The 13,496-nt window shown below is 41.7% G+C and overlaps 1 protein-coding gene across 4 annotated transcripts in view; it reads right to left on the bottom strand.

Annotated features, from left to right (window-relative positions):
- The window catches only part of LOC137320766 (storkhead-box protein 2-like), a 241,839-nt gene that overhangs the window by 14,710 nt on the left and 213,633 nt on the right, over positions 1-13,496 (bottom strand). For all 4 annotated transcript variants that reach the window (XM_067982556.1, XM_067982558.1, XM_067982557.1 and 1 more), the window contains exon 2: positions 2,365-2,517. In XM_067982556.1, the coding sequence (XP_067838657.1) occupies positions 2,365-2,517 (153 nt within the window). The remainder of the gene's footprint in view (positions 1-2,364; positions 2,518-13,496) is intronic.

Below are 13,496 nucleotides of genomic sequence, written 5' to 3'. Positions count from 1 at the left end.
CCTTCAGTACCTACCAAGTTGCCAACCTCCATGCATGAGCCTAGACAATGAGTATTGGCAGACTATTCAACCACGGGAGGGGGGTGGAGCATCACAGCCGAGTCTGATTTTTTCTCACCTGACCCTGTTTATAACAAACAACACTTTGCATTTATATAGTGCCTTTGTAAGGAATCTTACAACACCAGGTTATAGTGGACTATAATCTGGTGTTGTAAGGTTCCTTACATTTGTCCACCCCAGTCCATCACCGGCATCTCCACATTATAGTGCCTTTAACATAGAAAGATGTCCCACATAGACGAGATGGGAAAAAATTGCCACTGAGTCGAGGAAGAAGATATCAGAGAGATGACCAAAGCTTGATCAAAGACGTGGGTTTTAGGAAGAGTCTCAAATGAAGAGAGGGGAATGTAGAGGCAAAGGGTTTAGGGAGGCAATTCATGGACCCAGGTGACTGAAGACAATGTCACCAATGCTGTGGTGAAGGTAGGCAGTGGGGGGGGGGGGGAAGATACACAAGAGGCTGGAGTCAGTGGACTGGAGAATTCAGGGGCAGTTGTAGAGCTGAAGGAGGTTACAGAGATAGGGAGCGCCATTGATGGTGTTGGGGGACTGGGAGCCAATTTGGGTCAGCAAGGACAGGTGTGAGGGGACAAGCATTTCTGGGTGTAGAATAGAATACAGGCAGAGCTCAGGAACACCAAGCAGGACATGGGAAAAAAAGGTTTGGAGTGGCAACTACTGATGGAAAGGATGTAGCAAGGTAGTTGGGTTTTATGAAGAGAATTCTGGAGTGGCTGAATGCAGTGCTGCCAATGGAGTGATGAGTGGGGACTGACAGCCATTTTGAGTACAATCACTTCGGTAAGCAGTACCTTAAAAGAGAGGAATCAATGTGTGGTGGTTCTGAAACAATGTTTTTAAAAATAAAATGCCACAGTTGACAAACTATCTGGAGCACTTAATTTAATTAAGGATAGGGACCATGAAATTCCAGAGCCTGTCTCAACCGGCGGAAGAGCAGTCCCGTGTGCCCATGGAAAAACCTGTAGATCCTAATGCAAATTTCTGGGACATAATTGGGATGGCTGGCTCGCACCTTTAAGGGCACTTTGGAATAGCCCATTCCGGGCCAGGAGGAAAACTGAAACGCACCATCACACACCGAGGGTGGACAAGAGGCCCAGAGGACCGCTTACTGGAACTTAGTCCCAAATAGTTTTTTGTTAAAAAGCTGCCGAGACACACACGCACAAAAAAATCTCCACTATTTAGATTTACAAGATGATGTTTTACAGAATATTGAACAAATTGTTAAAATGAATTATTTAATCACTGAATTTACTATTTGCTCTAATAATAAGCAGTTGACTTCTGAATTTCTACCACCAGATGCTGCCAGCACATCTGAAATCACTGGCTGGAATGTCAATTTTTCTCCACCACTGGTAACACGGTAGTTCAATTACAAAGGTCAATCGTACTTATGTAAAGCTGTGGTAATAATAATTGGGCTTGGCCCGTAACTAGTACAGTTCATGACAATGCGTGACACAAATTATTTGTCAGTCAGCAAAGAATTCACACGAGAATTCATGCCAAAGAGCAACATTATATTCTAATATAAGCAACTTAGCATGCCCACTATTGGACTGCCCCAAACGTATTTCACATCAGACTCTGCAAATTAAGAAAAAAAACCTTGAAATCTGAAACAAAAATTCAGAAAGTTCTGGAAATCACAGCAAGTCAGTGAGCATCTGTAAAAAGACGCGTTAAACCTGAAATGTTAACCTGTCTGTTTTATTTATAAATGACGATCTCCTGTGTATTTCAAGTGTTCTCTGTTTTTGTTTTACACAAGATTCTTACAGGCAGCAGAGAGATGAATTTTCCATCTCATCAGCTTGACCTGTATTCCAATTGACATAGATGAACACATACTAACTGATTCACCGCCCAGACATATGGCTTTAACTACAATTGTAAACAATTTTACAACACCAAGTTATAGTCCAGCAATTTTATTTTAAATTCACAAGCTTTCGGAGATTTCCTCCTTCCTCAGGTAAACATTTACCTGAGGAAGGAGGAAATCTCCGAAAGCTTGTGAATTTAAAATAAAATTGCTGGACTATAACTTGGTGTTGTAAAATTGTTTACAATTGTCAACCCCAGTCCATCACCGGCATCTCCACATTTTAACTACAATAACAGTGGAACTACGCCACTTTAAACGTCTTTAAGACATCAAAAGAGAAAGATAGGCGGATCCTTTTTGTATTGTTAAATTACCTGTAATATTCAGAATTTGTGCTATCCTCGATACATTTTGCAAAATATTTATTGCTAAAAACATACCTGGAAAGCAGGTAGCTAAGTGCTCCATGAGTGCCTCCTGTGTGACTGGTTTCCTTGAAGCATTCATTGCTGAGATGGCCAAGCAAAGAATTTCCCCAAGTGGAATAAACTGTGACTGACTGATGGGGGACATACTGATTGGTGACACATCACCTATGGATCAGATATAGAAATACACCCAATTAGATTAATTGTATAAAACACAAACTGTATTTATTCTACTTAAAAGACACACTGATATGTAACCACAGCTCTAACAAATACTTTATAAAATGAATCAATATTGGTCAAGCTGTGTAAATATAAATTGAGGCGTTTGCATCAAAATGAATCACACTTGGAAAGTTAAGATAAATGTTGGAAAATTGGCGCATAAATCTGACATATGAAAAACTAGTAAACTAATCCCAAATACCTACTCTGTATCTCCCTGCTCTCAACTACACTATAATGAGAGATCAATAAAAGCAGTGCAACTAGACTAGAACCAGAATATTATTTATGCAGAACATAAACATTCCCAAATACAATCTCTGTGGTCTGCGCTAAGCTAACTAATTTTGGCAGTACAATAGGTCTGAGCAGCCTTGGCTGGATTGGGGCATAAGAGGAGAAAAAAATATCAGCTACGTTAGGGTTGCCAACCCTTCAGGATTGTCCTTGAATTTCCAGGAATGTAAGCACAATCTCCTGGACACTGCTACAAGCAATCCTGGGAAAAAAGTCATTGGGGTATTAAAAAAATAATTTTCTTCATTTTCTTTGAATACTTTTGGTTATAAGTTATACAAATATTGGAGATGGAAAAAAAAGGCTGTTTGACTGCACGGGGCGAATGAAGGCAGGAGGAGATCATGTGATGAAACCTCCAGGAATATGTCCAACCAGAGTTGGCAACCCTAGCTAGGGTTCACATTCTCAATCGCATCCAGCAACTTCTGCTGCAAGCATATGTACGTAGATGCTGGGCAAAGACAGGGTCAGGACCAGGCTCAGTTGTGACTTCTCTCCAGTTGGATTCCCCGCTGGTACCACTGACCAAGTCCACACATGAACAATCACCAATTTGAGCAAAACGCTGGATGGATGTCAGCCTCTGCCAATGGTGTAGTACTCCAGCATGGATCACAGCCTTCAGAAGAGGAGGGATATTGGAATAAATCTGGGAGGCTTTTGGGGGGGGTGGGTAGGGAAAAGAGTGTGGCTTGTCTCCGTCTGTTACAAATCAGATGTCCTTGCTAATTTTTTTAAAATCAGTAATACAACATTACTGACAGAGCTGGGCACTGAGCATTACTACAGGATTACAAAAATATTTTGAAGTGATCCAAGCCCCTTTCTGTAAAAGCTCGCTCTCTATCTGTGATTGTTGTTATTAGAAAGGCTAGCTGAAGCAACTTGTTTTATTGCTGTGGCTCAGGATTGACAAGACACAAACATAAAATGCTTCATTTTCACAGAAGTTACTGCCATGCTCCTGCGTTGATATACTGCTGTAAACTGCATGTTGTGACATAGGAAGATGGAGCTCAATATATAAATTCTGGTATTATTCTCTTGTGCACTGAGACACTATTATTCTTCATTACAGACAATCCTTGGCACCAGCTCAATCTGACATACCACCATTGATTTCCCATGGCAGAAATAAGGCAAAAGGTAAACAAATACACACCGACAAACCGTTCCACATTATAGATATGCATTAGTCTTTCACTGGCTTTACATTTATGTATGCATGAACGGGTTCACCATTTGTACAAATACATCCCCCAAACTAGCTGAGAACTGCAAACCTCACACAGATGTTGTACATTCTCTGACCATTCGTTATTCTCTATTAAGTGTTGTATAGTTAATTCACACCCTTTTACTACCCTGACATTTTTATATAATTTCACCTGTTTTACGGTGCATCACATTTGTTATATATTGCTGCACAGATGGAAAGTTTGTGGCACTTTAATTTATTCCCCAAAAAGATATAGTCTACTTGTCGGCTGCTGTGCAATAAAATCCTGGAGGCCCAACCATATGCACTTAAATCACCAATTTAATTGGGGATTAACACTGAGGTTCTTTGCTTGGGCACACTGTTACATTTGGAGGATATTTCCATGCTTATTATACCACAGAGAGTTACAATTTTATAGCATAATGAGGAGACAGTCTCACTGGAGAAAAGTCAGGTCAGCGTTAATTAGAGTTTTCCCCTTCTTTGTTTATCTTTTTGCAGTTGGCAAAAGTTTTAAAATAATGGAGTTTCTGTCTCCAATGTTTAAAATTGGGAGGAGAAGTTGAAATTCCACAGATTCCAGCAAAATACTGGAGGAATGACAGTTCTAAAATTGAGAGAGAGAAATGTAGCTTAACACTAAGTAAATGTTAGAGGCATAGCCAGATCAATTTTATGGGGTTTTCCCCATAAAATTGTAGCTTTGGTATTATTGCAAAAACATACTTAAAATACATTTAAATTAAAAAATTATATTAACAAGAGTACAACTAAGTCACTGAACTTTATTGGGTTTGTTCACCTCTACATCTAACTTTTGAAGTAAAATCAAACAATAAGTTTGATTGAGTTTTTTGAAGGGGTAACCAAGAAGATAGATGAGGGCTGTGCAGTAGACGTGGTCTACATGGACTTTAGCAAAGCCTTTGACAAGGTACCACATGGTAGGTTGTTAAATAAGGTTAAATCTCACGGGATCCAAGGTGAGGTAGCCAATTGGATACAAAATTGGATTGATGACAGAAGACAGAGGGTGGTTGTAGAGGGTTGTTTTTCAGACTGGAGGCCTGTGACCAGCGGTGTGCCTCAGGGATCAGTGCTGGGTCCGCTGTTATTTGTTATTTATATTAATGATTTGGATGAGAATTTAGGAGGAATGGTTAGTAAGTTTGCAGATGACACCAAGATTGGTAGCATTGTGGACAGTGAAGAAGGTTATCTAGGATTGCAACGGGATCTTGATAAATTGGGCCAGTGGGCCGATGAATGGCAGATGGAGTTTAATTTAGATAAATGTGAGGTGATGCATTTTGGTAGATCGAATCGGGCCAGGACCTACTCCGTTAATGGTAGGGCGTTGGGGAGAGTTATAGAACAAAGAGATCTAGGAGTACAGGTTCATAGCTCCTTGAAAGTGGAGTCACAGGTGGATAGGGTGGTGAAGAAGGCATTCAGCATGCTTGGTTTCATTGGTCAGAACATTGAATACAGGAGTTGGGATGTCTTGTTGAAGTTGTACAAGACATTAGTAAGGCCACACTTGGAATACTGTGTACAGTTCTGGTCACCCTATTATAGAAAGGATATTATTAAACTAGAAAGAGTGCAGAAAAGATTTACTAGGATGCTACCGGGACTTGATGGTTTGACTTATAGGGTGAGGTTGGATAGACTGAGACTTTTTTCCTATCATTAACGGAGTAGGTCCTGGCCTGATTCGATCTACCAAAATGCATCACCTCACATTTATCCAAATTAAACTCCATCTGCCATTCATCGGCCCACTGGCCCAATTTATCAAGATCCCGTTGCAATCCTAGATAACCTTCTTCACTGTCCACAATGCCACCAATCTTGGTGTCATCTGCAAACTTACTAACTATGTCTCCTAAATTCTCATCCAAATCATTAATATAAATAACAAATAACAGCGGACCCAGCACCGATCCCTGAGGCACACCGCTGGTCACAGGCCTCCAGTTTGAAAAACAACCCTCTACAACCACCCTCTGTCTTCTGTCGTCAATCCAATTTTGTATCCAATTGGCTACCTCACCTTGGATCCCGTGAGATTTAACCTTATGCAACAACCTACCATGTGGTACCTTGTCAAAGGCTTTGCTAAAGTCCATATAGACCACGTCTACTGCGGAAGATTCAATTTATACCACTACAACTATGGCAACTTCTATTTATGCAGAGCCTTTAAAGCAGCAAAATTATCCCAAGGTACTTCAGAGAGGCATGATCAGAAAAAAATGATGCTGAGCCAAAGAAAGATGGTGGGAGTTGGCGGGGGGCGGTGGTCAATCAAAAACTTGATCAAAGAGGTGGCTTTTTAAGGAGGGTCTTAAAGGAGAAGAGGGAGGTGGAAAGGCGATGGGGTTTAGGGAAAGAATTTCAAAGCATGGGGCCAAGGCATTAGAGAGGGACCACAGACCACTGAAAATACTATTGTGTTTTCAACAGTACGTATTTGTATAATTTATTCACATATGAAAATTGTCACTAAGACAGTGAGCAGAGGGGTGAGGAGAAATTTGTTTACAATGAGGGCTATTCCAGCCTGAAATGTTTTGTTACAGGGATTAATTGAGGAAGAGAACTTTGCACCTTTTAATGAAAAATTGTATACATATTTGAAGCAGAGAAAAATACAGGGTAATAGGGACAGACCAGGGCAGTGGGATTAGTTTTTGATTGTTCTAGCAAAGAGCCAGCACAGACATGATGGGCTGAATGGCCTTCTTCTATACTATAAATCTCTTTGGTTCTATGATTGGGACCAATTTCTTCTACTCCACTCAGCGCACAGACCTATCTGTCTCCTACACAGGTCATGGCCTCAATTTGTACCCGAGAAAAAATTGCACTGTAAATATCAACAAGTGTTTCATGGTAATTTTTTTTTTAAAAACCAACTTTACCAGTGGTGTTATAAAATTAAGGGTTAACAAAACCCACTCTCAGGTAAAGATGGTACATTTCTTGTGAATGTTGTCTGACTTTTTATAACTTTTAAAGTGTAGTGTACATCGCTACTTTGCTAGTCCTTTTGTACGAAGCTTACTATTGCGCTGTAGCACTGTCGCTACCCTGTTTATATGGATTTCCAGTGGCAATGTGATAATGACAGAACTCTGTTGAGGTCCCAGAGGGAGACAGTGTTATGTGGTGCAGCATAAATGATAGTAGTTATTTCCCTATTGTGATGAAAGACATATTTTTCAAAATCAGATCATGTGTTGCTAATATTCCATAGCAGAATTATAGGCCTAGGGTAAAATGGATCTGTGATTCTTCCGTCAGGGTAAGGGAGCCAGTTTTAGAAATGTAAGCATAGGAAACCTGTCGATGAACGTGTTGTCCTGCAGTCTGAACTGGATAAGCGCCAAAGTAAAAAAGCCTTTGTTGATTTAAAGCCAGCTGCATACAGTGATCACTTTACAGTATACTGATGCCTGAGCACTGCATTAGTAAGGAATGCACCCCCTTCTTTTGGAGGGTCGGGTAGATTAGGTGAATCATTTGCATCACAGCAGGTAAAAATGTGGTCATCTGTCTTGAATGACAATGAAGCCATTTACAGATGTAACAAGACACCTCACTTCATCTCTGAAAGAGAAGGCGACATGAGCATTCGGTGACGCTGGGAGTTATGGCTTGGGGCCCTACAGTTTTACTAAAGCATCTCATTGGAGTTTATCATGATTTATCTCATGTTTTCCTGGCTCAGAAATGTTTCCTTATGAACATTTTATAATCTTCGTGATGAAATTTTAGATCAGACTTTGACAGATTTTTTTTTCCTGTTCACTATTTTCATCTGTTCCTGATTTGGAAAAATGACGCTTGTTTTTCTTTGGTGCTTTGTGTAATTAAATTCAGTTGACATTTTGCAAGAGTTGCCATACACTTAGAGCACTTAACAGCAAGAATGGTTTCCTATCTAATGCTTAATTTTATTATGTAGAATTCATAGAATCATAGAATGATTACAGCACAGAAGGAGGCCATTCGGTCCATCAAGCCTGTGCTGGCTCTTTGTAAGAGCAATCCAGTTAGTCCTATTACCCTGCTCTTTCCCCATAGCCCTGCAAATTTCTTCCCTTCAAGTTTATCCAATTATCCAATTATCCAATTCCTTTTTGAAAGCCACGACTGAATCTGCTTCCACCACCCTTTCAGGCAGCGCATTACGGATCATAACCACTGACTGCATAAAATTTTTTTTCCTCATGTCGCCTTTGGTTCTTTTGTCAATCACCGTAAATCTGTGTCCTCTGGTTCTCAACCCTTCCATCAATGGGAACAGTTTCTCTTTATTTACTTTATCTAAACCTTTCATGATTTTGAACACTTCTATCAAATCTCCTCTTGACCTTTTCTGCTCTAAGGTGAGCAACCCCAGCTTCTCCAGTCTATCCACATAACTGAAGTCCCTCATCCCTGGAACCATTTTTGTAAATCTTTTCTGCACCCACTCTAAGGCCTTCACATCCTTCCTAAAGTTTGGTGCCCAGAATTGGACACAATACTCCAGTTGTGGCCAAACTAGTGTTTTATAAAGGTTCAACATAACTTCCTTGCTTTTGTACTCTATGCCTCTATTTATAAAGCCCAGGATCCTGTATGCTTCTTTAACTGCTTTCTCAACCTGTCCTGCCACTTTCAAAGATTTGTGCGCATATGGCCCTAGGTCTCTCTGTTCCTGAACTCCCTTTAGAATTAGAGTTTATATTGCCTCTCCTCATTCTTCCTGCCAAAATGTATCACTTTGCACTTCTCTGCGTTAAATTTCACCTGCCATGTGTCCACCCATTCCACCAGCCTGTCTATGTCCTCTTGAAGTCTATTACTATCCGCCTCACTGTTTATTACACTTCCAAGTTTTGTGTAATCTGCAAATTTTGAAATTGTGCCCTGTACACCCAGGACCAAGTCATTAATATATATTTAAAAAAGCAGTGGTCCAAGTACTGACTCCTGGGGAACACCACTGTATATCTTCCTCCTGTCCGAAAAACAACCATTCACCACTACTCTCTGTTTCCTGTTACTTAGCCAATTTCGTATCCATGCTGCCACTTCCCCTTTTATTCCACGGGCTTCAATTTTAATGACAAGCCTATTATGTGGCACTTTATCAAACGCCTTTTGGTAGTCCATATACACAACATCAATCGCATTGCCCTCATCAACTCTCTCTGTTGCCTCATCAAAAAACTCGGTACATATGAGAAAAACACCACGGCCTAGAAATTATTTTGCACCAGCAGGCTGCCACAAATTGGGCGTAGAGGTCAATCTATGCACCGGAAAAGGTAGGCCCAAGGCACACCAGATATTGGGCCTGGGCCTCACTTTAGTGAGATTGGTGAGCTGCGCACACGTGCTGGGCATCCCCAGGAAGCTCACCATTGAATCGGCATTGGATTTCAGGAACACAGGAACAGGAGTAGGTCATTGAGCCTGTTCCGCCATTCAATTGGATCATGGCTGATCTGCATCTTAACTCCATCAACCCGCCTTGGTTCCGTAACCCTTAATATCCTTGCCTAACAAGAAAGGCCTCCCTATCCTCCCAGGTCTTGGGAGGTTAGGGAGGCGGTCGAGATGGGGGCAGGGCGGGGGGAGGGAGGCGGCCAAGCAAGATGCGGCAACGGGTCTTTGACACTACAGTCATGCTCCTCCCAGCTCCGCATTCAGTGAAGTAGTTTTTTCAACAAACTTACCTTTTTGGTGGCAGCTTCCTGTGGTCCCTTTAAGGACCGCATGTTTCGCCGCACATAGACCATATATTCTTAAAAGCAGCCAGCCCCGGTGTCAGTTGTGTTCAGGGCAGACCAATTTTGCAAATGGCCTAATGTCTGTTTCAGGCAAGGACCCCGGACGGCTCTTTTTTTTGCCTTTGCCGTTATGGTGGGCGGCGCATTACCCGCGTGCCATGTGTGTGCGCAATCCGTCCGCAATTGAATGTTTTGGCACCCATTTTACGCCTGTAGCACAGGTGTGCAATCAAACAATATCTAAGGCCATATTTCTTAACTGATAGTATTTGATAAAGTGAAATTAACAAAAAAATAAGTTATTAGTGCAGAAATGCTGCTATAGTTCTCGAACTGCTAATATTGACTTAAAGGTTTTCGAATTGAAGTCCTCGAACCTTAGGTGAGTCACATGACTTTCTCAGGTATTGAAAATTAGGTTGCAGGAAAGCTCTTTTGTTGGGTGCAGGATTCGAGGAATAAGAGTTACAGTTTAAAGGATATAAAAGGAAAATAGGAAATGCAGCCAACGTGTTTTTAGTAAGAGGCCGATAGAATTATGGACCAGATTACAGAGCGGGTGGTGGAACAAGTAAACCATGATGTGTTTTTAAAAAAAATTCCTGTTTGGAAAAGGGATATGACGTTATTCTATAGTCATGGCAAGGAATCTGATGGCAGGCTTGGATGGAAAGGCTAGATGGACTAACGATCTTCTGTCTCAGGCATCACTCTGCTATGAGAAAAATATCAACTCAAGGTACTTTTATACTTACCTGTAAAACTGTTCTTGTCGACAGAGTGTGTACTGTGAAGTGTGATCCCCCTGTTCTAACATTTTCAGCCATGTGCCAGTCTCTGTAACACTTCTAAGCTCTACTGTGTGATGCAGAGACCGGATTGCTACCGAGTACAAGCACACAGGATGGGCTTTCTGCTTTTACTTTACAGAAGCAAGCAGGCTTAACCCAATTGCAGATTTGTGGTCCCACATTTTCATGGGCCCACAAAGCTGTCGGTTCCGTGAATACCAGGTCATTTACACTAAAGGAGAACCATATGCCTCCCTCAGTACTTCACTGGCGTATAGCCTGGATTATGAACTTAAACCCTAGTATGGGTCTTGAGCCCAAAACTGTAATCTAAAAGCATTCCTACTTACTGCAATGGTCATGTTATTTTATGCTTTGATTGATACTAACCCCGGGGCTAACTTTTTTATTTCTGATCTCGATACAATAGCCACCACAATTTGTTGTTTTACTGCTGTGCTAGAATTTATGTGAAGTCAAAGTGACATTTCTGTGGAATTTCCATTCTTCTGTTAAAATGCGTTTGGTACATTTACCAGCCTAGAAATTGGGCCGTGTAGCATCCGTTTTTCAGGTGCTACGTGGCCACCGAAGGACCCAAAATGCAGGATGCACACGCGCACTTCTGAGCGGAAATGCACAGCCCGCTATTTTGGTGCAGGAGGTAGCGCTCGCATCAGGAGTGTACGCTGGCAGGATTTAAAGCAGCTCGAAAATTATGTAGATCAGGATCATGTGCTGCGTGCAGGTCACGCTCACCATTTTGGACCCGCCCCCAACGATTCAGCCACCACGTGCTGACCTCGCTTAGCACAACGTGACGCTAACCCGCATGAAGGCCCCCTCGACAGTGCTATTCAAAGAGATCATGCAGCACTTACAGGTTAGTTGCTGGTTTACTCCTTCTGGCTACTGTTTGATTTCTAAGTGTCTTTTGCTGAGTTCTAATGCTTTTCAGAGTTCACTTTGTCTGCATAGAGAGAGGTTTGGCACTGCTGTTGATGTTTGCCCCACAAATTGTCTGGCTTAAAGCATGGGCGGTCTGGTAGGGCTGCCTTTGGGAATAGTCATGATGTGGAGATGCCGGTGATGGACTGGGGTTGACAATTGTAAACAATTTTACAACACCAAGTTATAGTCCAGCAATTTTATTTTAAATTCACAAGCTTTCGGAGGCTACCTCCTTCCTCAGGTGAACGATGTGGAAAAAGAGCGTGACTGGGAGCAGCAAGGAAGACACCACAGAACAGGACAAGCTGCCAGAAGAGGGGGGAGGGGGAGGAGGAGGAGAAGGAGTGCACTCCACAGGAGGCCATATCCAGAGAGGGTCTTCAGACAGCAATTCTCCAACCTCAACTTGACTGAGCAGCAATGTATGAGGTGCCTTTGCTTTACCAAGGAGGGTGTTACTGAAACTATGGTAGCTGCTGCAGCTACAACTACAGCCTCAAACCAGGGCATGGACAGCACTGCCTGTGACTGTCAAAGTCACCGTCGCCCTCAACTTTTATGCCACAGGCTCCTTTCAGGCTGCAACAGGTGGCATCAGCAACATTGTACAGTTCACAGTACGATGAGCTGTTAAATTGAGTCCGTGTTTGCCTGTTTAAGTGGATGTAAAATATCCCATGGTACTATTCAAGGAGGATAAGTTCAGGTGCTGACCTGGCCAATATTCCTCCCACAACCAACACCACCAAAAACAAATGAGCTGCTCACACATTTCATTTATTATTTTTGGGATTGCGCTGTGCAAATTGGCTGTTGAGTTGCCTACTCGCAATAATTTTCCAACAAACTATACCACAGAGTGACGAGACGGGGCTTTGTGTGCGGGAGGAGGAACTATCGGTGGGACTGATGGTTCTGTTAACACTCTCGTTTTAATTATTTTATAGTGATTGCACTTTGTGAACGGCTTTAGGACATCCTGAGGACATGAAAGGCACTATATAAATGCAAGTCCTTTCATCACAACCTTCTGCTTCCTCTTAATTCATGCACTGCAAAACAGGCTGCTTGATTTCAGTGCTGATTCCACATAGAAGCGATCAGAGTGCCTGCCGGCCCCCACTGACAAAGTACCTGTTTATAACAGCAGATTGGTTAAGAAAAGCTCATTGTTAATATCGGCAAACTGTTTGTTGCCTGGTCAGAGTGAGGATTGGCTGTATGACACAGCTACAAAGAGCAAGGCAGTTAACCACTGCAGGTTAAGTTGAATGAAACCCATCTGTCTGGGTACTGTTATGTCTTCCTGCAAGTAAAAAAATCTTTTAATGATATGAAATTACAATTCCAAACCCTTCCGAGTTTAAATTACTGTAAAATAAGCAACAGTAGGGGAAGTGAAACATTAGACCAAAAAGCATTATGCAGTATAGGATTCAGCAGTTTGGAAATTTGTAGTGCCTCCTAGGCACTGTTACAAGGATAAACGCAGCACAACAATCCTAGACTAACATCTGTATAAGTTTGCTACCATAGATTTCTCCTCAATAAGTATATCAATCCATATAGTAATTTTTTTTGTCTGTTAGCAATTGATTGTGATTGTGCATCTGTAGGATAATCTTTGCATCTAGTCTGGTGTGCTCACAAAGATCCTTATAAAGGAGGCCATTTGGCCCTTTTGCCCCACAAATCTACTGTTCCCCTGTTTAACTGCCTCTTGAATGATTTCTGAGTTTTTGCCAAAATAGGTTGCATAATAGGTTTGTATTCCCTTGAGTTTAGAAGATGATCTAATTGAAGTATTTAAAATGATAAAGGGATGCGATAGGGTAGATAGAGAGAAACTATTTCTTCTGGTGGGGA

Source organism: Heptranchias perlo, chromosome 4 (genome assembly GCF_035084215.1).
Source record: "Heptranchias perlo isolate sHepPer1 chromosome 4, sHepPer1.hap1, whole genome shotgun sequence".
Lineage (NCBI taxonomy): Eukaryota > Metazoa > Chordata > Chondrichthyes > Hexanchiformes > Hexanchidae > Heptranchias > Heptranchias perlo.
This window is presented reverse-complemented; position numbering and strand designations above follow the sequence as displayed.